We start from the raw sequence: 26,241 nt of genomic DNA, 5'->3' as shown, positions 1-26,241 counted from the left end.
ACATGAAATGAAAAAATGCCACTTCTAGTCTGATATTTCTTTTACAGCAGAAACCATTCTAATAGAAACAATGATGCATAAAATAAGTCATACAAACACCAACACATATAACATTTATTATATGTTTTCCTTATTACAAAAGAAATGTTAATTTTGGAAATTTGGAATTACAGGAATTCACAAGAAAGAAAATTTTAAAAATTATCACTGAAAGATAACTATATTAACACATTTTACATATATTCTGTTGTTCCTATGCATGCACTTTATATATTCTATAACTTTTAAAATTAGACTAATTGTTTTAAACTTGATTTTTAAAAGTTAATAACTATAATAATTAAATTGAACATTTAAATTAATTGATCTGAAATAGTGATTAAACTGAACCTTATTTAGTTTTCTATAGACATAATTTATAGTAATTAGACAAGCTCAATTAATTGGTTCAACATTGGAAACTAGGCTAAATATATGATAGATGAACTTCTAAATACATTTTAATTGCCCACAAATATCTCTTTGTGATGACCAAATAAATTCTGAGACCAGGTCAATTTAAGGAAATTCCTAACTTACTTACACTGATTTATGCTGCCTAAAAGATAGTGTTTGTGGTACTTCCCTCCCCCACAGTATTTTTTTTCCAGCTATTATATCTGTTTCTTAGGCCAAAATTGAATTAGTGCAATCTTTCTTCAATTCATTGTCATTAGTTCAAGAAATTTCTTTCCTAAATTGAGTAGCAAGAGTAAATAGAATTTTAAACGAGTTTTATATGTTAAATGATAGAAATCTTAATTTTATTATATATTGGATTCACTCTGCAGAATATATCCTTTTTTACAAGGAATCCTCATCTTTTATTATGATCAGAAATAGAGTAAATGACTGGAATATCAAATATTAAATACTCTCTGTCGAGTTGTGTATATTTTTAATTTAAAAGCCACATTTACCACTTGGGCTATGAATTTTAGTTTAATTATATCCATATGCATATTATAATTTATGGACCACAATATTCATATTATGTACTTATGTTTGCAAAATTTTTCATTACATATTGAGCCTTAAGAGAGTTTCTAAGTTTGAAAATTGTAGATAATTAAATGGAAACAGTAGTTTCAATATTAACATTATTATGCATGTATATAAACAAATAAATACATTCTTATACATTTTTATTGTAATGAATTTCCTTATAAATATACAAGAATTGGGATTCTTAACCTTTGCTTGTGATACGGGGATCCTTTGGCAGTCCGGTTTGGCCTATAAACTCCCTTCAGAATAATGTTTTTAAATGTGTAAAATAATACAAATATGAATGGAAGAAAAAATGTTGCACTGAAATATAGTTTTGTGCATGGATCATAGATAAAAGACCCCTGTATCAAGTTTGAATAGCCCTTTACTTAATGTATCAAAAATGCCGGAGAACATATCTAACTAGAACAGTTTATTGAACATATAAAAGCCAAACTGATATATGTTCATTGAACACATATTTTAGTATAGCCCTTAGACTGTATCTTGTGTGTTATTTTTGCCTTTAAATCCAGAAATAAGGATTGTTATCAGTTTAGGAATACGGATATGATAAAGAAACTTGGAGAAGATTGGTTTTGTTATGACTTATCTATACTCCTGTTTCATCTATCAGAAATATAAAATATACATGCCTTTAAGTTAACTTTGAGCATTTTTGTACATTATAAATTATGAGCCTTGTCCAATTCAACTGTAAAGTTGGGGCATTGATTGGTTAACTATAGGTATGAGTTCAGTAAAAAACAAGATATGCATGAAAGAGTAGAAGGAAGGAGCTAAATGATGATAGAAACAGGACCAATGGAGACAGAATTGAAAGATTAGTAGGATGTGGGAAAAAACACCACATAGTACAACACTGAAAAACTGAAATGAGAAGAGAAAAATAAGGAAAGACCTACCGTTACTCTAATTAGCAATTATATTCCACAATTCCACATGCCCTGGAATATTTGGAAATTACATTTCATCTTTTAAGTGGCACTACATATCTCAGATGAATATAATAGTATTTTACCTATTTTTAAAAAATTGTTGAATTTCTTTTAAATACCTTATATGATTTTCTCATTTAATGGATATTAGAGTACCATTATTTTCATCCTCTCCCCTTTTTCATGGAATGGGTAGAAACAGGACTGAATTAAAAGTGGTATTGTGCGACATATTTTGGAAATCATAGCACTTAATGTGATTATCAGTAGGTGTTAGTTACACATATACAGAGAGTTTTTCTTCTGCCGTCGTCTTTGACATGTATGTATGCAAGCTGTGTTTTTCAGAATTCCTTTTACATATCAAGTATCTTTTAGCTTTTGCGTTTGGTTCATTTTCTGTTTACTTTTTCGTGATTTGTGGTTTGTGAATTTAGATCAGGAGATAGAAAAAAAATCCCTCGTTAAAACAGAGGGTATGTTTTGTATAAAACATAATAAGTATAGGTTTTTCCTTGATTGTATTTTAAAACAATTTTATTATTATTACACTGAATTACCACAAACTCCATAGATTGTACAGCCTAGAGGAATATTCTAACCCCTGTCCATATCTGAACCACGCTAAAGCTCCCCTTTATATACAGAGGCACTTCACAATCTATACCTATAAGGAATGGGATGAAGAACTACTTATAAGTCTTGTCGGGTTGATGGAGCAGATGTAGGATGGTTGCGGAATACTCCAAACATCAGAATGCTTTTGGACCACAGAAAAATATGGATTTGTTGCATTTATTTTTATTTTTATTTTTTATTTTTGCCAGAGGAGGGAACATAGATCTATGGGCAAGGGAAATACTATCTCTATGCTCTATGTATTATTATAGCATAAGATTATAATTGCTGCTAAGCCATTTTGGAGAAAAACTCTTCAGGGATTGCTGAGATTAACACTGTGAGTGTATCCTAACCTTGCTTTTTGGCATATTTTGCCTTTGGCCATGGCTATTTTAAATACTGACATATTGTTACACAAGAGGAAAGTGATAAGAAACTCATATAAGGAGCTCAGAAAAGGCACCGATTAATTCAGAGCTTATGATTAAAGGGAAGTATTTCATTATTTTTCCTGAAGTTTTCTTTGTAATTTATTCTCTGACAATGTGATTTTTAAAAGAGTAAGGATGATAACATAACCTTACCCTCTGCTTTGTTTATAAGTAAATATCCTGCAAACTTTGTGTTTATTCCCAAATAGGGCAATTCATTACCCTGTTCTTTTTACAAGACTTTTTATATAGCCTAACAATTACAGAGAGAAATATCCATATATTAGTGGATCAAAGCATGGATTTAAAAAAGCAAAGAGAAAGAAGAAGTGATTTACTGGATCTGACACCCTGTTTAACATTTCAGGATCAAACCAATACCAAATTCCTAGGACATAGTAGGGAGTCCAGCAGACAGTAAATGAAGTGGCAAATGCAACTGTCATCTTCAGGGTCCTCAGCCGAGCTCTTGGTATATTATTCTTAGACTGATTCAGCTGTACTTCTGTTAGAAAGAGAAAAGAGTAAGTGTTAAAAACCAATTTTATTACAAAACCAAAACGGACAGAAAGGAATAGAGAATCACTATACTAATTCAACCTAATGAGTATAATGGAAGCAAATTTCCAATGTTTTTAATAATGATAATTTGTTGGAAAAGCACATTTATATTTTAAGTTTTCCAATATGTCATATAATAAATAGAAAATATTGAACATGATAGTGCTCTTAAAATTAAGTTTCCACCAAACTAATCCGGATTTGAAATGTGGGAATACTCAAATTCTTTAAATATAAGTTTAAGAGAGTGGACTGATGTTGGGCTGAGTCGAATTCTCTGCATCTTTGTTATCCTGCCAACGTAACCCTGTTTACTTTATAAAGTCATAAATTTTAGTTTTTGAGAATACATCAGGTTACTGAAGCAAAAAAAGGCACAACTACATTGGTGAAGTTTCAGATGGAATAGTCAATTACATATTGCACAATATTTCACACATCCAACACACACACACACACACACACACATACATACAAATGTGCATAGTTATGTTATATGGATATAAGGTATTTGATGTGAAACAGAACAGCTTAACTTTAACAAGTATATTGGCTACCATTTAACAAGTTGTACTTTGCTGGATTCTAGAAATCAGGTGTTTGATTATAGTGTTGTGATGGCCCAATGGGAACAATTTGCCATTGCTTATATTGGGTAAGTGGGGTAACTGTCCTTTCATCTTTAAATCCATGATGCAAATTTAGAACATCAGGAAATATAAAATTACCTCATTTGTAAATTAGAGATAATAAAAGTATCCCTTCCTGGGGTGACTGTTAATGTTAAATGAGTTAATATATACAAACTGCTTAGAACAGTATCTGGCACATAGTAAGCGCCACATTGCTTTGAGTATTGTTGTTTGAAAACTGTTTACTCACAATTGACATCAAATCTAAGGAATACATACTGTTGGGATCCTGATGAAGGACGTGGGTCAGGGTGAAGATGATTTTTGCATTGCAGATTAACATGATGAGAAGAGGGATAATGAAGAGGCAGGTGAAGGTGAAAAAGTTATAAAAAGCTTGATGCCACCATTGTGGAAAACTGCAGTGTGTTACACATTGAGAGAAACCTCCTGTCTGTCCAGACCCATCTGCTAAATGAATCATTCTGAAGATATATAACTGTAGAAGAAAATAAAAAAAAAAATAAAAAATCGTGTTACTCTTTTCCATGTTTTCTTGAAAGTTTTCTTTTTTGTGATTCTGCTAGCCTTCTAACATATTGTTGCCCAAAGCAATTGCTAAGTTTCTTGACATTATTCTTTTGGCATTTCTATGAGAAGTTATAAGTAGATCTTTACTTAAAATATATTTGGGTAATGTGAATGGATCTATAGGATTTTGATTTTTTGGAAATTATTTCAACCTTGCATAGCAGTCCTCAACCAAGAATTTAAACCTTGTTTGTATTTTAATTTCAGATATAATTATGCTGAATAAACATATTGCAAATGATTTCGTTCACCATTCTATCTGCAGCCCCTAAAACTGTGTCTGGCATTTTGAATGTGCCCCCAAAATACGCATTTAAATTTTATTTTTAAGACAGAAAACCCCAGTAAAGTGGTCAAAAAAACATGAACAGACAGTTCACAAAAAAGATATAACAGTGGCCTGTAAGCATATGAAAAGATGTTCAACCTCATTCATGATAAGAGAAATGCCAATTAAGTCTACATTGAAATGCCATTTTCACTACTATGACTGGCAAAAATTAAAAAAAAATCTATCAACACACTCTCATGGTTAGGCTGTGGGGAAACAGAAACTCTCATATATTGCTAGCAGGAATGCAAATTGGTGCGCCCGTTATGGAGTGGTGTTTGGCAATAACTAATGTAATTACATATGCATTTTTCTTTGACCCAGTAATCCTTCATCCAGGAATTTACCCTGAGGATACAACCTTACCTCCATTACATAAAAATACATATGCACAAGGTTATTCATTGATGCATTGTGTGTAATTGAAAAACATTGAGAACATTCTACCAATTCATAGAACAGTAACTGAATAAACTATGGTAGACCACACAATGGAATGCTATATGTCTCTTAAAAAAAGAGTAAGGAAAATCTATCTATCTAACATCTAATCTATATCTATCTATATTTGTGTGCATGTGCGTATGTACATATATTTATTTTCCAGCTCTGTCTGTTGAGACACCCTAGGAACAATGGCACTTTAGTGCCCAGATGTTGTTTTCTAACTGCCATTCTCTACCAAAGGAAGCAGAGCTCACTGGAGAAGCACCATACCGCCCCCACCCCCAAGGCTGGGGCAGGCAAATAACAGTATGCACTTAGAACAGCTGTTGTGCCAGAAAGTCAGGAAGTGCTCAGAGAATGATGGAGCACACCAAAAGAGCTCAGGAGCCAGCTTGTAATAGCTCTCATTGGCCAACCCGAGACAGTTTAAGCATGACAATGAAGAAAAAGACTGATAAATGATAAACTATTGAATAAAGTAAGATACATGAGTCCCTATTGATATAAATTATAAAACAACAACCAAATGGGGAGGGGGAAAGCTCTTTGTTACTGTAGAATGCCAACTAATAAATGTAAAGGGAATAATGGAAGTAGTGGTAATCACTATAACAGTAAGAGATTGAGGAAAGACTCATCAATGGATTGTAAAAATATTGGTGAAAGTTTTTAGAGAACAGATTATTTACATTATCTAAAAATATCTACCTGCAGTGTACTTAGTCATTATAAAGAGTAAAATAATAACTTTATAGTAGAGAAATGATCAAATAGTTAAAGTTAATATTGCCAGTAATGAGACCAATCGACAGCCTCTGCTTCTCTATAGTATGTATAATGCATTGAGAAGAACTTAGCATCACTTCTTTTGCATTTCTGCTAAAGGTGCATAACCTGAATGTAACCATGAAAAAACATCAGACAAACTCAAATTGAGGGACATTCAACAAAATGATATGCCTGCACTCTTAAAATGCCAGTTATGAAATGCAAAAAAAAACTGAGTGAAGGTTGCAATTTAAGGGAGACTAGAGAGACATGGCTACTGAGACCACCTCTTAATCTTGGATTTTCTCGTTGAAGGGGACATTACTGGGACAACTGGTGAGATATGAATAAAGTATATAGATTAAATAATAATAATAATCAGTGCTAATTTTCTGATTTTGAACCTTGTACTGTGGTTATATATAAAGTATTGAAAGGGACATCATGTCCGAACTTTTAAACAATTCAGAAAAAAATGTATATGAGCGAATAAAGCAAATAACAAATATAGTAAAATGATAATATTTGGGAAATCTGAGGGAAGCATATTCCAGAAATCTTTGTACAATTTTTGTAACCTTTCTCTTAAGTATGAAATTATGTTTTTTAAACAGCCCAAATTGAATCAACTATTAAGGAAAGGTTGCAAGTAGTTTTCAAAAACAAGTTCGAGTGGAGCTTTGTTCGTTCTGCCCCGATTCATCAAGCACACTTCTTACCTGGCTATTTCCAATTTTTTCCAATGAGAAACTTCATTTTACTATGAAACATTAAAATAAAAAGATAAGACTGCCCAAGCACTTTAAAACTGATAACAAGTAAATTCAAACAAAAATATTCCAGGATTTCTTTTTTTATCTGTATTCTTTTCTTTCTTTTTAAAAATTGAGGTATAATTGACATATAACTGTATATTAGTTTCAGATGTACAACAATGATTCGATATTTGTATATATAGTGAAATGATCACATTATGTGTAATTAACATCTGTCTGCCACCGTAGTTACAAATTTTCTTGTGAGAACTTTCAGCAACTTTGTTAGCAACTTTTAACAGTCATCATGCTGTGCATTACATCCCTATGACATTTATAAATGGAAGTTTATATGGTTTGATCCCTCATTCTCTACCCACCCCCACTGTTTCTGGCAACCACCAATCTGTTCTCTGTATGAGCTTTTTTTTTTTTTTTTTAATATTGTGATATCATGCAGTATTTATCTTTCTCTGTCTGACTCACTTAGCATAATGACCTCTAGGTCCATCCATGTTGTTGCAAATGGTAATATTTCATTCTTTTTTTATGGCCAACTAATACTCCATTGTGTAAATGTACCACAATTTCTCTTCCAGTTGTCTTTTGGTGGGCATTTTGGCTGTTTCCATATCTTGGCTATTGTGAATAGTGCTGCAATAAACATAGGGGTGCATATACTTTTTTCAAATTAGTGTTTTGGATTTCTTTGGATAAACACTCAGGAGTAGAATTGCTGGGTCATAAGGTAGTTCTATTTTTAATTTTTTGAGGGATCTTCATACTGTTTTCCATAGTGGCTGCACCAATTTGCAATCCCACCAACAGTGCACAAGGGTTCCCTCTTCTCCACATCCTTACCAATACTTGTTTATTGATTTATTTGTGATTTCCGTTCTGGCAGGAGTGAGGTGGTATCTCATTGTGGCTTTTATTTGCATTTCTCTGATGACTAGTGATGTTGAGCATCTTTTTGTATGTCTGTTGGCCATCTGTATTTCCTCTTTGGAGAAATGCCTATTCAGGTCCTCTGCCCATTTTTTAATTGGATTTCTTTTTCTGGTGTTGAGTCATATGAGTTTTTTGTACATTTTGGATATAAACTCTTTATCAGATATATGATTTGCAAATATTTTCTCTCATTTGGTAGGTTGCCTTTTTATTTTGTTAATAGTTTCCTTTGCTGTGCAGTAGCTTTTCAGTTTGATGTAGTTTCACTTGTTTATTTTTCCTTTTGTTGCCAGGATTGCTTTTATTTTAAGTAAATGAAGGACGGGATTTGTTTTTTTAGTTTTTGATTGAATTAGCAAATTTAAATTAAATTTAATTTAATAAGCCTAGTAGTTCTTTCATTTTTGAGGTGGAGTGGGAGTAGAATATACTTTTTAAAAGAATGCTGTATTTTGTTTCTTTGCTTTTATGGTTGAAAATTTTTGATAAAACAAATATAATATAAAATATAATCCTGTTTCTTTTGTAATTAAAATGTTGATTTTCAGCTTCAGATCTTTTTTCAGCTTCAAGGGCAAAAATAATTTTTAAAATTAATTCACTAGAGGGCGCCCAATGATCATATAATCAATCTTAAAATCAAGAAACTCAAATGTGCATTCAGCTAATTCTATTTTATGATCCAGACCAACTTTTTCCACATTACAAAGTGACCCTTTCAATTTTCCGTACTTCTTTTCAACCTGACCTCATTTAAAGTTCAGTTTTTATTTTGACCCAACAGATGTGAGTTGAAGTCTTTGAAAAGATTACTTCTCGTAGAACCTGAGAGTCTTATATTTCCTTAAAATCTTTACTTCTCTTTCCACCTTCCCAATTGTAGTTGGAACCAGATGACCCAAGTTTGACGTTCTGCTCTGCACTGGGCCACATTTTCACTTTCATATTTTATGTTTTTAAGTCATAAACATGAAAATTTCAATAATGTGACTTTGAAATACAGTACTATGATTGAGTTTTGATTGTCATCTTTATTTAATAAATGCTTATTTTAAAGCAACGCCTTGATCAAAAAACTATACTAGGTCCTATATGTACTAAAAGGTGAACCAGATATTTCCTGCTATCAGGGAACTAAATATTTGGTAGGGGAGATTATAGCATTGTCACCTGTAATACAAGATAGACTGTGATAAATTCTGAAAGAGAGATATAGTAAGCTGGTATGGAAATTCAGAATGTTACTTGCCCATAAACTAATTTGTTTTAGGCTTGGTTCAGTTTATTTTATGCTCCAAGGCCACGTTCATTTTAATGATTAGTATGGGATCTATTTTACTTTCGTGGTTCTTCTGTCCTTGGATTGTATTTCTTAATTTTCTCCTCTCTCATCCCTGGCCCCTAGTTGCTTTATTTTCCCATAAACAAAAGCAATCTGTTTTCCTTTTTTACAGTCAATTTCCAATGTTCATTTCTTCTTAGAATGTTATTTTTAACTCTCACCTTACCCCACACTAATGACACCATTACCTAATATTTTCTAACAGTAATTATCTTTAGATGATGTGCTTCAGTTTCACCTATGAAATGGAGATGTTCATATTATCTGCCTCTAGGAACTGTCATGGCAATTAAATGAGTTACCGTTAATACCGGTACTTGGAAAGTGCTTAGAATAGAGCCTGGCACACAGTACTATATAAATTATAACCATTGTAATAAAAAATTCGAGGCACACAACTTATAAATATACATCTATATACATTTATTTACATATTTGTAAATCTATGCCATATATTTTCCCCTGATATCTCTAAAGCATGTATTTTTACCTTAAAAATTTCCTGACTTTTCCTTCTCTAGCCTCCTACAGGAAAAAAGGAAAGAGACATTATTGCAGAGTGTGGTATGAGATAGTAGTTAAATGCTCTGGGTATGGAGTTAATTGGATGTCCTGACACTTCCACTTATTAGACAGCAATCTTGGGCATGTTATATAACATTCTTATCCTTAGTTTCTTCATGAATAAAATAAGGATAATTGTACCTATTTTATAGGGCTGTTGGGAGCCTTACATGAAGTAATGCATGCAAAAGCTTTAGCACAGTTCCTGTCACATATTTATGTCCTCAATAACTATTATTTGTCATCATCATTATTATTTCAGCTACTAGTATGCTTTTACTATGTCCCAGTACAGTTCGTGGCATACTGTACACGTGTGATGAGTTTTTATTGAATTTAAGTTGCTTGTGAGTTCAGAAGTGCATTCTACCCCTGTAAATCTCTGTGTCAAGGCACAGCTCCACACGTCTTCACACTACACAAAGAGTCAAGGATGGCTTATACTGTATATCTTGCCTGCAAGCCTGGATTAACTATAGAATTTAGATACTGTCAATATGTAATGTTCCATATTAAACAAATAAGCTAGTGGGATGAACTCTTTCTTCAAATAATCTGCTACTGTGGAATTCTTGTGGTCTTAGATGGCTGTCATTGAAAACCATGTCATTTTTAATAAGACATGGACACACCTAATTCGGGAAATGATTTTTCCTCCACATGCACTTAACCAGCCTAACCACAGATGATCTTAAATTAGATAGTTTTTCAGGTCATGTTTGTTGCCTTTTTTCTATTGTCTTTCTTTTTTCTCTTCCCTTCTTTTCTCCCTCTCCTTTCCTTCATTCCTTCCTTTCTTCCTTCCCACCTTCATTCCTTTTCCTACTTTTAGACATGACACCTCCAAAACTTGAATTTTCTCTAGCGCATATAGCTTTCAGAGTGAGTACAATAGGTTGGTGCCTAGGGAGTATGCTGGCCAAGTTTAATTATCAGTCAGAATAAATGTTTTGAGAAACTTGAAATAATCAACCTTTATATAAGCAGTTCTCTTTGCTGTTGTTAAAAGAACTGTCCATTTATTTTATACTCCTATTTCCCTATTATTTTCTCTCCTGACATGATGGCAGAAGGAATAAAGACAGGAGGAAAGGATGGAATGAACATTAATTGTTTAAGTATAAAGTCTTGTACTAGACAATTTTATATTATTGTTTACAATTTATTCTTTACAATTACCTTTAAACTTAGTTAAGTAATTTACTCAGAATCAAATAACTGGTAAGAGATAGTATTGAGACTTGGAACCAACTTTTTAAAAATCCAGTACCCATGCCATTTCTACTATCCCACTGCCTTTCTCACTTTGTTGTAGGGGGATATGAGGTCTTCAGAGAGACTATGACTGTGGCCAGTGAATGACCAAGCAGAGGATTGGGTCTCCCTTATCCCTATTCAACCAGAGCAGCTCCACTTATATCTGTTTCATTTATTGGGGCTCCACATAGAATTTTGTTTATTTAAAAAATTCCATTATTAGTAAAAAGTTTGAAAGTTACTATGGTACACTGTGCTGAAACTTTTGCAAATATATCCCCAAACCATCATAAAATTTTGTTTCTGAGGTTAGTAATTAAGAAGGTAGAAAACCAAGGTGGCCAATTTGAAATTCGGTCATTCTAAGCTGTAGCAAAATGTCATACATTTCCAGATTCCCAGACCTGACTTGTGACAATGAACTTATTAGTGTTTGTTGTGTGTGTTTTTTTAACCTACGTATGAATTACTCAAGTAATGGAAAAATCAATACATGCACCAAAGGATGAAGATTAAAGTCATCCTTTCACTGTAAATTAGCCATGGTAGGATGCACTTTTGTCAATGGGCTTATCTGTAGAGACTGGTGAAGCCTGAGGTATACTGACCATGTACCACAGTCTAGAAATAAAAAGCTCTCTCTATTTCTTGTCTTCCCATCAACTATATGTAACATTAGTCATAGGGTTTGAAACCTCTTTTCTTCAGAAAGATAGCAGAGAGCTATAATAAAAGAAAAACTGGCCTTCATAAAAAGATAGCAGACCAAAATACACTGAAAGCCACTGAATCCCATTAAACCAATGGTTTTCAAACTGCAGGTCATGCCTATCAGTTAATTGTAATTAACATAAAAAATGAACAGAGTAGATATTTCATGAAAACATTTTCTTAGTTATAAGTGTGTGAAAGAGCGACCGACAGACAGACAAACCAAGTGTCTATGTAGTGTGTATTTGGTTGTGGCCAAAAAGATTAGGATGCCATTATTTTGAAAGGTTCTCTTTGTACATTCTCTTATATGTGAAATGAGGATAATAACATGGTTCCGATGTACTTCATAGAGTTAATGTAAAAATCAAATAAGATTACGTATGTTAGGTTTCTCAGAAAACTTTACAAAGTTCTTCATAAACTTAAAGTGCTACTGAAAGTAAAGATGAGTCATTTGTTTTACCAAAAAATATAGTACCATTTTTTTCTGTGGCCCATATTCACATAAATCTGAGGTAGAGTCATGTATTTGAGGTCAGGCTATTACTTGAAATTCACAAATAATTTAAAGTTAATTTTATATTTTCTTTTTATTATATGATAATAGATATTTTACATTTTCTTTCTATTATTTCTGTGATATACTTAGATGCAAATAATTGACTTAATAAATCAATATTTTATTTATAGTCTCTGAGGAGACCTTCAAAAGAGAGTGAAATTGTGGATTTGTGTTTCATTTATTATAATAAATTGACAAATTCTTCTGTTTCAACTTTCATCTACATCAGTATTCCAAATTACTATTTTCCAAATAGCCATACTAATACAAAGACCTTACACTGCCAATACTATGTCCTAAAGCAAATGTTTTTAGCATTTTTCATAGCCTGCCTTTCCTCCCCCTTCAGACACTAAACAGACAGACAAAGAAACAAACATCCCTCTTCTCAACCTACCTGTCTGTTTCATTGGTTTTACTATTAAAACTCCTTGGCTAAACATATTGGAGCTTTATTTTACTTCCCTTTATTATTAATCCCTTACAGCCAATTTGTTGCCAAGCTTTGTTTTTCGTTTGAAATGTCCCCTGTGATTACTATCAATTCCTTTGACACCACCCTAGCCCCCAACCTAATCACCTCATTGCCAGATGATCTGAAAGGCTTCTTTGTCTTTCTCCACTCTATTTAGGTCTACAAAAATGTTCTTAAAATATTTTTGTTAAAAAATAATTTTAGTAATGTACAACATGATAGCTATAGTTAACATTGCTGTATGATATACAGGAAAATTGTTAAGAGAGTAAATCCCAAGAGTTCTCATCACAAGGAGAAAACATTTTTTTCTTTTATTCTTGTTGTATCTATATGAGATAATGGATGTTAGTTGCATCTATTGTGGTAATCATTTCACGATATGGGTAAATCAAACCCTCGTGCTATATGCCTTAAATTTATCCAGTGCTGTATGCCACTTATTTCTCTATATAACTGCAAAAAAATATTTTATCCTTTGCACAAACACACAAAAGTTGTTTGGATCATACATTAATTTTAGAATTTCCCCTGGCTATCAGGGTCTTCTGTATTATGAATCCATTTTACCCCCATTCATTGATTCATTTATCCAAACTTTTTTTTTTTTAATAAAAGGTGAAAGATTTATTTTATCTGAAAAGAAGCCAGAGTATCCAAACATTTCAAATGTCTATTTTTGCTAGGTATCTTATTAGGTACTATGAGCATGAATTAATTTGAACGTAACAGTCTCCACTATTTAGGACCATATATATCTAATGGTAAAGACAGGCAAACAAATACACAATCACAATGCTTTATGACAAGGATTAGTATGCTGTGAGGTTAAAGAAAAGGGAGCAACCACCAAACAAAAATTCCTGGTAACCCCAACTCTCAGTGTTTCACTTCAGCCAAACAAGTCTATGAAAATTAATGACACCTTTCAACCTCTATTGAAAAATACACCTAATTCTTGACTTCCTTTTCCATCCAAATATCATTCATCTTTAAAAATTTGGCTTATCCTACATTTACCCTAAAACCTTCTTTCACCATTTCAACTCATACTCATTTCTTCCTCCTCTTAACACTTGGAATAGGTTTAAATTTTTTTTTTAGTATATAGTTATATTAGTTTTACATAAGTTTTTGTGTCCACAGCTGCATTGCATTTTCTTTGAGGGCTATTTCTTTATTTCATCAGTACCAGGCTCAGTGTTTATCTTCTCTTCTCTAAGAAAACCAATCCGTAAGTGGCACTCATACTTTAAAGAAACAAAATGGAAAATTTCATGACATAGCCTTAGCTAAATAACTTCATTTCAAATGACATATTTGCTAAACCTATTCTTGTATATTTAAGCAAACTGACTGTTCAAAATAGCAGATTATGCAGGTTAATTAATAAAGAAGGCAGCCTCTGTTGAAAACAATCTGGAGAGACACTACCTTCTGTACGTAGCAGACGGCCTTGTGCTTAAAGTAGCAGTCTTACAGTTTTGCTAACGGCCTGTTACAGTCTAACTTACCTCCCAAAAAGCTCAAGGCAACCTCAGGGAAATATCTAAATTTCCAAAAGTCCTAGATTTCCCACTTTTCATCTGTATTGAATCCCACCCTGCTACAAACTTCAGAACAAACTAATCTAGAATAGTTCTTTCTAAACTGCAGTGACAGAATTCTTAATGTTTCCACTCAAGAAGTCCAAAATAAGACAAGTTATAAATATTTTCTATCTATGGAAATTTCACAGTTCCTAAAGATTCTGTCAATTTACCATGCCAAACAGTGCAAAAGGAAAAATAGATGAAAAACTAAGACAGGGATGAAGTCAAATTTGAGGAGAGCTACATCTTGGAGGAGTGTTTACTATGTACAAGAGATTATGCTGTACACTTTAATACATTATTCGTTTAATCATCACAAAAGCTGTATAAAGTAGACATTACCACCATTTTATGAGTGGGGGAACTGAAGCACAGAGAGGTTAAGAAATTTGCCCAAGGTAACAGAGCCAGGATTAATCTCTACTCTTTGGCTTTAGAGCCCAAACTCTTAAAGATAATACAATACTGCCTTTGATATACACTAACATAACACAATATTCAAGTTTAGATAGGAAATCTGTGATTTTCATAACTTAACACATTCATGACAGTGGTTTACCTGTGGTCCAGCAAAGAAGCTGCTGAGGAGCCAGGCCAAGCCAATATTGGACTGACCAAGCTTTCTGTTGCTTTTCACAGCTAGGGGCCTCGTGATGGCCAAGGAGCGGTCCAGGCTGATCACTACCATCATAAAGGCTGGGGCATACATGGAGAAAAGCTTCAGATAGCTGAGGACTTTGCAGAGGAGCTCTCCAGCATACCACTGGACTGTAATGTTCCACATTCCGTCCAGGGGCATGACAATCAGAGTCTCCAACAGGTTTGCTACAGTCAGATGTTTTAAAAGCACCTTCATTCTCGAGAGCTTTTTCCCTTTCTCTTTCTTCTGAGTCCACTTGTGAAGTTTCAACAAGAAAGAAGCATTGAAAGTCGTAGAGAGTAGAAAAAGGAAGAAAGTAACTATTACTCGGATCTTTCCAGATAAGGTCAGGGTGGGGAGCGTGTCCTGCATCAGCGGGCTGCTGCTGTTGACGGCTGAGCAGTGATTTTGATTCTGTTCAGGAGAAGCACTATTTGCCATGCTTCCTGACTCTTAGAGCTTCAAGACTGGTGTTTCTGACACTTCTGATGCTTTATTGTAATTGAACTCAAAGTTCCATTTTATTTCAGTCTTCTTTACATGGAAACGTCACAGGTTTAGATTTATGTCCCATTTTGTCCCTGAGATACTTTATATTTAATGAAAGATCAAGGTGAACTTGTTTTGTGGCTTTATAATCCAACAGAATGCTAAAACAGCATGACAAACACCTTCTGAGGGCCAAATGTAACTCTAGTACCTCAGCAGATGGTCTGATTTTCACAATATTTTTCCTGAATGAAGGACACTTGAAGCTTAATTTTGAATTTATCATTCACATGTTTATAATTTAAATTTATAATTCACCTTTATGAAGATATTTTCTAAAAACTAGTAATTGTTAGTGTTCTGTCCAACAGAAGAAAAATGAAAATGAAGGAAAAGACTAAAAATCAACTTGATCCAGTTAAAATCTGTTGTTTTAAGAAATTAATACATTTCTCAAAAACATTTGTTTTCCTTTTTAATCACATACTGATGTGCATTCAAACACTAGACAAATACGTTCATTTAAAACCATCCTCCACAAAACACCAATTATTACCTTAACAGTTAGAATCAATTTGATCTGATAGAAATTGTACTGCATTCAAATTTATCAATCAGTCTTAATAGTCAGGTTATTCATGCTTAAGTTAGAATAAACATGATTAACTTTTAAAAAGTTATTACTTTGCTTTTATAATTGTCTAAATATTGTACTTGCCATTATTGTGTAAGGCAACTAGATATCGGAGAGAATACTATATAAACCCTGTAATCACATTTTTATGTTTCTATGTAATATGATATTTTCTTATATTCTTTTATATGTTATCTGATCATTTCACATTGGGACCAGTTAGAAACTTTCTCTGTGTTTCGGCTTTCACTTTTGATGATGATGATTTACCCATACCAGTACGGCTTACATTAGAATTTATTAAATCACTAGCTTGATTTGTCTTATGTCAACTAGTTTGCTTCTGTGGCAGCCAAAGAAAGAAGAATGTTAAGAGTAAAGGTGGCTCTTTTGACTTAGATGATCTACTTTTGTTGGTTCATCAATTTTTTGTTTTCTGTTTTATATTGATTTATTTAATAAGTAGTTTAGTTATTATACCAAATATCTGCTATATAAGGTGTGATCAAAAGATAAAGTGAATGTTTAAATAAAAAAATTATTACGGTAAAAGACACATTGCCATTAATCCCCCTCAAAATACTCACCCTTGCTTCGAACACACTTCTCCCATCATTCTTGCCACTTTCTGAAGCAGTTCTGGAAGTCCTCTTCCGTGAATGTCTTTACTTCATTCTCCATCATGTCAACACTGTGTCATATATCACTTCTGGTATAAGGCAATTTCTGTCAAATAAAAACATTACCGTGTGTTCTCATTCACCTTATTCACCGGATCTGGCATCATGGATTTCTGGCTCTTCCCCAAAGTCAAAATGACCATGAAAGGAAAACGTTTTGAATCAATTCAGGACATCACGACAGACACAGCAGTGCAATTAAAGAAACTCACGAAAGAAGACTTCCAGAACTGCTTCAGAAAGTGGCAAGAATGATGTGATAAGTATGTTCAAAGCAAGGACTAATATTTTGAGGAGGATGAATGGCAATGTGTCTTTTACTGTAATAAATTTTTTATTTAGACATTCTCTGTTGTTTTTGGTCATACCTGTATACTCTTAGCCATTGTAGGTGATAAAAAGTGTATATGGCATCATCTAGGCCCTGAAGGATCTTATTTGGTACCATAGGAGATTTGCTAAGAGTACGGGTATGTCTTTTGTGCCTCCTCATATTCTCTCTCTGTTGGCTGTTTCCTGGATCTTGAGCAGCTAGACCAGTTGCTTACCTAAGCTCCCTTTTGGCTGTCACCACATTCCCTGGATTACTGTCTTTCACTCCTTCTATACTTCAATGAAATATTATTTCAGGACATGGAATCTGGCTTCCTAAGTATTAGGTTGGTGCAAAAGTAATTGCGGTTTAAAAGGTTAAAAAATAATTGCATAAACCGCAATTACTTTTGCACCAATCTGATAGTTTTCTAAAGGTTCTGAAAATATTTGCTAGTGAAATATTTTGGTTCTGAAATGAACAGTTTTAGAAGAATTAGTAAGAGGAATAGATAAGTCAGAAATCATGGGAAATATGCCTTTTAGAAAAATGTATCACATGTATTTTTAAGCACAAATATAGCATAAATATACATGTAGCTCTCATTATTTTTGGTTGTTATGTTCTATAAAGTAGCCATGAACACTGAATTAGTGAATACTGAACCACTGCTCCTAACGAATATACAGGGTTAGGTTCTTTCAAGCCAAAACACCGTTTGCATTATATAGGTTCATTTGCCTATGCTCTTGTTAGAATTGCGATTATATATCATGCAATCTGCCTCTAGAGCTCCTTTCCTTAACTCCTACGCTGTACTACCTTCCTTGTAGGGGTGGAAAGAAAGACTGAGGCAGATGCCAGAGTCCTTAGTGAATAAAGGGCCATGCTATTTAGGTTCTTTTGTCAGCAAGAAAGGGAAATTCTCTTAGATAATGGAGGTCTCTTTCATGATACACAAAGCTCAGAAAGCCAACAGGAACCCAGGCAGCTCTAGGGATAAGCCGCTCTCTCTGTTTCATTGCCTGAGTTGGTCCTCAAGCATGATATCTTTGCTTCTCTTTATATTATCTTCTCCATTCTCTTCTTGTACTTACTTGGTCAGCTCTTTCTGATACAAGTACAAATTCTGAGGAGAGAGAGAGATGGTGGTTTGGAAGAGACCCAGGGGAGCAAGAAATAGATTTTTAGCACTTCTTTACAATAAGACCGAAAGAATAGAAGAAGGCAGGTCATCCAAAGAAGTATGTGGATGAAAACTATTTGGGACAAAACTTTGTTTCTAGTAGGGAGAAAAGATAGAGCAGCACAGTATCAGAGAAAAGGAATTTTTTTTTCTTTCTGTTTTTCAAAACATGACTTACTTTGTTTAACTAAGAATGATAGTGTCTGTGACAACTATGATGTGAATAAAAGGGGAGCATTTTCATTCAAATTTATTGGAAGAATTTAAGGAAGGAATGTGGACTATTAAGTATGAGGAAGTGTTTATACAAAATTGCTATGGAGACAAGGAACAAATTCTAAAAGCTATTCAATTTTTTTATAAGCCATGTTAAATTATACATAATATTTAAGATAGGAGATTCACTTTCATTTTCTTTTTTTTTCCCACTTTCATTTTCTGAAGGAGTATCTTATTTGGAGAATCAAACCATGAGATGTTATTACAATTTTTATTTTAATATAGTGGTGTCAGAGGAAAATGATAGGAAATTATAGTTGAAAATCTATGTGTGATATTGGAGACCAGATTAACGATTCCATATATAACATAAATTATCAATATTATGAAATAAATGATAAAAGTAGAAGGCTAATGATAATGTTTATTTGTCAAAATATTTACTAAATACTAAAAGTAGTAATATTTTAGTTTTGTTTTAATTATAATTAAGAATATTTAACTAAATACAAACTAATAATACAAGAATGATCATTTTTTATTCAATAATTCAGTTAATCAGACATTTATTGACCATTATGTCCTAGGTACTGTACTTATTGATGAGACAAGTACAGACATATAGATGATGTATTACAGAATTATACACTTGAAATCTATATAACTTTAGTAACCATTGTCACCCCAATAAACTTTAATAATAAATAAAGAGCTGATGGGAGCGGGCTTGTGAGCTGGCAGGATGGCACAGGCAGAGGTAACAGGAGCGAGCTTGTTGTCTAACAGGAACGAGCTAAACATTAACCACTTGTCTCTGACTACCCTGGCAAGCACTGCACCTACAAGCTGACAAGCACCTTACAGCCATCATAGGTAGGAACAGAACAGTTCCCAATCCCAACAGCAACTCCCTGCAAGCTGACTTCCATCATAGATGGGAACAGGACAGTTCCCAGGCGAAGACAATTGTTAACGGCAGTCCCCCCTGCAAGTTGACAAGCCCCCTACATCCTGCTTATAAAAATGTAAAACTCCAGCTGAACAGAAACTGCTGCAGTTCTATCAAACTGCCCTGGCAAAACTCTTTTTGCTAGTTCCAAACAGAACTCTCTCTCCCTCTCTCCTTCTCTCCCTCCCTCCCTGACTTTTAATAAAGCTTTTTTTTGTCTCCCACTTTGGAGAATCTTATGAATGCTTTCATGTTCTGCAAATGATCAGGGGTTAATTCTACACCAATACACTTATGGTTACCAAAGAAAGGCTAGCCAAAGCTCATTATATTTGATATTTCCAAACATGTTTCATAATTATGTTGAAATATTTTTAGTCACATAAACTTCATGTGGGCTACTGGTTATTAAAAATAGTATAATTTTAATTTTATTCTTTTGCTGATAATCTTCTGTTGATACACTTAGTATTTCCATTTCATAAAGTAATTCAATTTTAAAATACAACATACAATAATCCCATCTTTTTCAGAATTGGAAATTTGAATGCTAGATGTCTAATAATTGCAGTAATTGAGGACTTATGATGCAAATGTATTATAATATAGATAAAATTTTAAAATACAATTTAGAATTCTCCATTTCTATTCAAATTAAGTTTCAGTAGGACTGGGTCCCCATGAAATTAATTCACATCCTGTTAATTTCTATATAACATACTCACTATTCTTTCGTTTGTATTCTTTTAAAAGTTTTTCTATAAAGTCTTTGTTTCTAAGAGAGGTTCATTTACTTTTATAATTCCTTAATGCTCCTTTTAATAAGCATTTAAAAAAATAGTCAGTGTTGCTTATTTTAAATTCTGCTATGTGCCCCACACAATCTATTATGTTAAAGTTTAACATTTTTTTTAGTAGAATTAAATAGATTTTCAACTTTTAATTTTATTCCATATCAGAGTAAGGTATAGCAATATGGCAGAAGTACCCTAGAGAGCCACTGAAGTTAGCTTAGAAATAATTAGTATAATGTGACAAATATTTGAATATATAGTATTTTTTTCTTGGAAAATAGTAAATAAATATTTTTAAAGTTTGTTTATAACCTATGCTACTTCTAGAGAGAGCATAAGATATGTCTGTATTTATAAGATTGACTATTTCCTAATTCTTAGTAGAATGAAGGAAATAATGTAACACAAACCTATACAGAGTATTCCACTGGGATAACAATATAGACTTACACAATTCTCATTTTAGTATTTTCCCCTGTTTTTCTAACTTAAATTCCTTTAATAGGAGAAGGTAATGTGAAATTAAATGGTTATCTCCATTCTTCAAGTATGTTAAACTCTTGAAAATAAAAATTTTATTTCACAAATACCAATATAGGAATTCTTATGTATCAGGAAATATTCTAAGTGCTTTGTAGATATTTAGTTTTCAAATCCTTATACCTAAATTCTGAGGTAAATACTGTTATTATCCTTAGTCTACAAATGACAAAACTGAAGCATAGAAATACTAGGTAACTTGTCCAAGGTCACACAGCTATTAGGTGACAGAATCAGGATTTGAATCCTGGTAAGTAGCTCTTAACTTTATGCTTTTCCACTTCACAAAAAACTACTCATCAATTTTTCTGGCCCCATAAAACATAAATAGTCACTTTAGAGTTAATGAAAATTATAACCACACATGAACTTTATTTCTTTAGCGTGTATTTTGCTTTAATCCAAGCCAGCTTCATTTAGCCTGATAGAACTGACTTATTTGCATTTCTTCCACCAGGCCCTTTTACCTGTACATGTGCTGTATATACACTCCTTTTAATCAGTAAGCCCTTAGGACATTAGGCTTTGGTCAGTGTCAAACTCACTTAAGAATAAAGTTTCAGGTCTAACAGACATGACCAAGATGCAATAACCAAACCTCAAACTAGAATAAGGTTTTAGTCAAACAAATGTAGCACCTTGGCCTCAGTTATATTTTAGTTCCAGACTCATGAAAGCAGAAGGGCCCCACGGAGCGCAGTCCTGGAAACCACACAGAACAATGCCATGACTGACATCAGGACTTAATGCCATGTTTAATTGCTCCCTGCCTTAGCCCTGACCAATCAGTAGAGCCCACTGTCCCAACTCCCATAGAACCATGATTAATGATTTTCCCCTTACATAGCCTAGACACTACAGGCCGTCGGGGAGCCAGGTGTTTGAGGGCATTAGTTCATCTGTGTCTCCGGTCTTACCGTCAATTCCTTACATAAACCTTTACTTTCTTTGCTGCAATCTCCTGTTCATGTCTTGTTTGGCTTGGATGTGCATAGGCAAATGGACCCCTTGGGTCTGTGGTAACACAATGACAGTAATCTTTTATGATACCTTTTTAAAAAATTTTTTTAATTTTTTATAAAACAGTGTTTAAAAATAGACTTCAATAAAAATCAATATTGTGTTTTTAAATCTTTAGGACTTCAGTTTAAAACAGAGTTGAAACCCAGAGAGGCTGTAGTTATTTAACAAGGTCTTTGAAAAGTATTTTTAGTCAAGTAAATGATATATACTGTCTTTTATCTGGAATTTTTTTCATTGATTGTTTTTCTAGAATGTGTAATTTTGAAATTTCCTAGTATTACTTTTCAAAGGTAGGAGCAATGATAGGAAGCTTATAAGTAACTCTTCCTCTGTTTATTTCTCCTAATCTACAATGAGGATATCACATACGGAAAGCCTTTATTATAAAGAGTAATTTCATAAATAGGGGTCTATAGTATCTGTGATATAGTATTGTTTGTTATATAAGATTTTCCCTTACTAGATCATCAAAGCATCCATATGGACAAGTAAAAAACTTTCGAAGCACAAGTCTTTGAATAACAAAGCTTGATTAGCTGGAATTGTACCAACCAGGGTATGGTTAATTACCTGGAAATGTTTTTGCATTACACGTCCATGAAAAAAAGACAAAAAAACAAAAACAAACTGATAACGGGTTTAATGAAACACAGATTTCATGTCCTAAAATCAATATAATTACATTTAAATGCTTACATTATTTGCATCTAATTTTATAGTACAATACAAGGAAGCTTCATGTTTGTAAGGATGAATTTTGGCAAGATATTCTGAAACAATAAAGATTCAATTGGGTTTACTGTACCAGATTTATTAAATTAGAAAAATGTGTCATGTATTTTAGGAAAAATACAAGGAAACTGTTTTCCCCAACAAGTCAACTAATCTGAAAACGAAATCAACCAATGTATTAAGTCGAGTTCCCTAGAATCAGTGCTGGAAATGAGGATTCCTGTGCAAGTGGTTTTAGGGAGTTTTCTAAGGTAAAACCTTTAAAACAGTGAGGGAAGCATGATAGGATGGAGGAAGAAGTGAGCAAATGTGGCTTCAGCTACCATCCAGCCTTAGCTTGATGCCACATGGTGTGCTGGCATGTAAATGGCACCACAGTTGTCCCACCATTGGGAAAGGAGGCTAAGCTTTCGTTCTTCATGTATTAGTTATCCATTGGCTGAGGCCCACCTTTTAGGTGGGGAGAGGTGTGACATCTCAGGCACATTTGAGTGGTGGTTCCGATAAGCTGAGGGCTTTCTCAGAAGAAGAAGGTAGTTCAACAACGGATGGAATAGTGTCCATGTCAGATAGAAGGGTCTGGTTGGAGGACCAATAATATCCATCACAAGCCTTATAATCTATTCAAAGAACATTCTAGGAAATCAATGTTTGAGGGCAATGGCATGCTCTGTAATGGAATCTCAACTATATTTCCGTAATGAATACTGTATAGAAGAAAGAGCACTATATGTATCTTGAATCAGGAGATTCCCATTCTCGAGTGACCGTCAAATGTTCTGGGTCTCAGCTATTACCTGTAAAATTCATGACAGTTTTTAAGTTCTCTGTCAGCTTCAAATTAATTTTCTATTGTTCTTTTATTATGCACAGATTTTTACCCATTAAACTGACATATTTTCATGTGTTGGATATGCCTTATTTAATACAATCATAGAAACTTTAATTTCCAAGCTTTTCTCATTCATTCTTTCATTTATTTAACAAATGTTTTTATGTGCTAGACAGAGGTGTAGGCATTAGGAATATAGACCAGAACAGAGAGCCTGTGATATCATGGAGGTTACTTTTTTTTAAAAATATACAAAATGTTAAGAAATGTTATTTAAAATATATGAAAAGGTAAGAAATTTTCCTCTTAGAAAAATAATTAATTTGAATTTATATTAAAACCCCCACACAGTGAAGGGTTAAAAGAAAATGTGACAAGGCTATCCTTTTTGAGCACTTGAAAATACAGGGCGTGCTAAAAAAATGCACATTTTAAGAAAGGAAAACATTGTATTAAAATTGTAATAATATATACCGATAACAAAAGATGAATACAAGTCATGTGTATACATTTTTTTGTCACTCCAGGTATATGTAGTATGGTTCTTTTTTTAACAAGAGGATCCTTGAAAATGAAGAAATAGTAAACTTTCTAGAAAGGTTTTGTTTTGTTTTGTGTTGCTTACTTGGTGGAAATCATTGAGGAAGGCAGTCTTTCCTACTTAGACTATGAGATCCTCTGAGGGGAACTAAAATTATGCCAGAAAGAGTCTGAGCAATACTAAATTTTGCAGCATCATAAACAAAGATAGTATGCTCAACAAGAGTCCTGAAAAGCAGCAGTCTGAGGAAAAATGAGAGAAATCAGAGATCAAAGTGAAAATATTGATCTGCACTAAGCAAATTCTAATAAAACTGGTTTTACCAACCACTGCGTTACCTGACAAGAGAATCTATATGTCCAGCTGAGTACAAACAATCACAAAGACACTGAAAGAGATGTCAGATAATTCAGCTGCTAATGGTCATATAGGCATGGGGTTTAAAGAGACAAAAACTGATTCTGGGTGGTGAACACACAGAGTGATATATAGATGATGTATTACAGAATTGTACACTTGTAACTTTACTAACCATTGTCACCTCACTAAACTTTACTTAAAAGAAAAAAGAAACAAACTGATATGTGAACCTCACATTCATTAAAATATTACTAACATATCAGTAAGGGGGTATTGACAGGAAAAGTAGACTTCAACATACAGATCTTACTTGCAGTGAATATTTAACTTAACTGTTTAATAAGCTTGGTAATAACTTATGTTCAGTGTATTGAATTTTCACTATTATTTTAAAGTTCTCATCATGAACTTTTGCCAGATACTATTTATAGCAGAAATGCCTGAATCTAAAGAGACCCAGTAATTATGACCTGTTGCCCAGGTGGGGAGACACCGTTATCACCATTACCTACTGTTTTGTCTCTCTTATAGAGCAGAAGAGGGAGTCTGTCATCATACAACATATCATTATGCAGGTTGGTTCACTTAAACCAGCCCTACTTGGAAATGGCATACTTCTTCTTAAATGTGGTTATTTAACATGCCTGTCTTCATGTCAAATTATTTTCAAAAATAAAAATTAAGTATTTGCACTTTTCCCCAACAGGAATCTCAGGAATCTTATGTGAGGTCGGACATTAAGTTCGCAAATTTGTTGCAACGATGTTGCTAATCTTTTTTGATATCAGAGGGATTATTCATTATGAATTTGTACCAAATGGATAGACAGGTAACCCAGTTTACTATTTGGAAGTGCTGAAAGGCTGCGTGAAAAAGTTAGACAAGCTGAGCTTTTTGCCAACAGTTCATGGCTTTTGCATCACGACAATGCACCAGCTCATATGGCATTGTCCATGAGGGAGTTTTTAGCCAGTAAACAAATAACTGTATTAGAACACCCTCCCTACTCACGTGATCTGACCCCAATGACTTCTCTCTTTACCTGAAGATAAAGGAAATATTGAAATTTTGATGACATTCAGGACATGAAGGGTAATATGACGACAGCTCTGATGGCCATTCCAGAAAAAGAGTTCCAAAATTGCTTTGAAGGGTGGATTAGGTACTGGCATCAGTGCATAGCTTGCCGAGGGGAGTACTTCAAAGGTGACCATAGTGATATTTAGCAATGAGGTATGTAGCACTTTTTCTAGGATGAGTTCATGAACTTAATTGTCAGACGTTGAATACTTTTTATACACAAAGAAATTAGGTAAAGAACTGTACTGGTGGCTTAATCAATAGTCTATTTTGCTTTCCCCCTAAGATACCAGAATATGCATAGTATGACATTGCTTTATGCAATACTGTAATTAGCATAAAAAGCACAGGAAAATATAGAATCAATTTGTTTTGAAATAATATAATTTTGAATAACATTGTATTGATTCATAAAATTGCACAATTTGATTGTGTAATAGATAACTATTATTTTTTTGTCTGCCTAATTTTTTTACTGGAAATGCTCCCTCCTTGACCTGAGGGGCTACCATCAAGGACCCCACCTCCTCCACCAGGAGGGGTACCCTGATCCAATCTGGGCCCATCTGTCATGGCATCCTCAGGACTACTTTTTTACTGGAGTCAGTGGGCAGGAGGACTCTATTTTTGTGGGACTGTTAGCCAGC

At 33.5% G+C, this 26,241-nt stretch overlaps 1 protein-coding gene across 1 annotated transcript; it reads right to left on the bottom strand.

Annotated features, from left to right (window-relative positions):
• Nucleotides 1-265: 265 nt before the first annotated feature.
• Nucleotides 266-15,764, bottom strand: GNRHR (gonadotropin releasing hormone receptor). The gene is made up of 3 exons (XM_019748045.2): nt 15,142-15,764; nt 4,513-4,732; nt 266-3,545 (listed from the first exon to the last, which is right to left on the bottom strand). Exons 1-3 carry the CDS (start codon nt 15,661-15,663, stop codon nt 3,301-3,303), a joined length of 987 nt encoding a protein of 328 aa, XP_019603604.2. The 5' UTR covers nt 15,664-15,764; the 3' UTR covers nt 266-3,300.
• Nucleotides 15,765-26,241: the final 10,477 nt, after the last annotated feature.

Source organism: Rhinolophus sinicus, linkage group LG02 (assembly GCF_036562045.2).
Source record: "Rhinolophus sinicus isolate RSC01 linkage group LG02, ASM3656204v1, whole genome shotgun sequence".
Classification (NCBI taxonomy): domain Eukaryota; kingdom Metazoa; phylum Chordata; class Mammalia; order Chiroptera; family Rhinolophidae; genus Rhinolophus; species Rhinolophus sinicus.
This window is presented reverse-complemented; position numbering and strand designations above follow the sequence as displayed.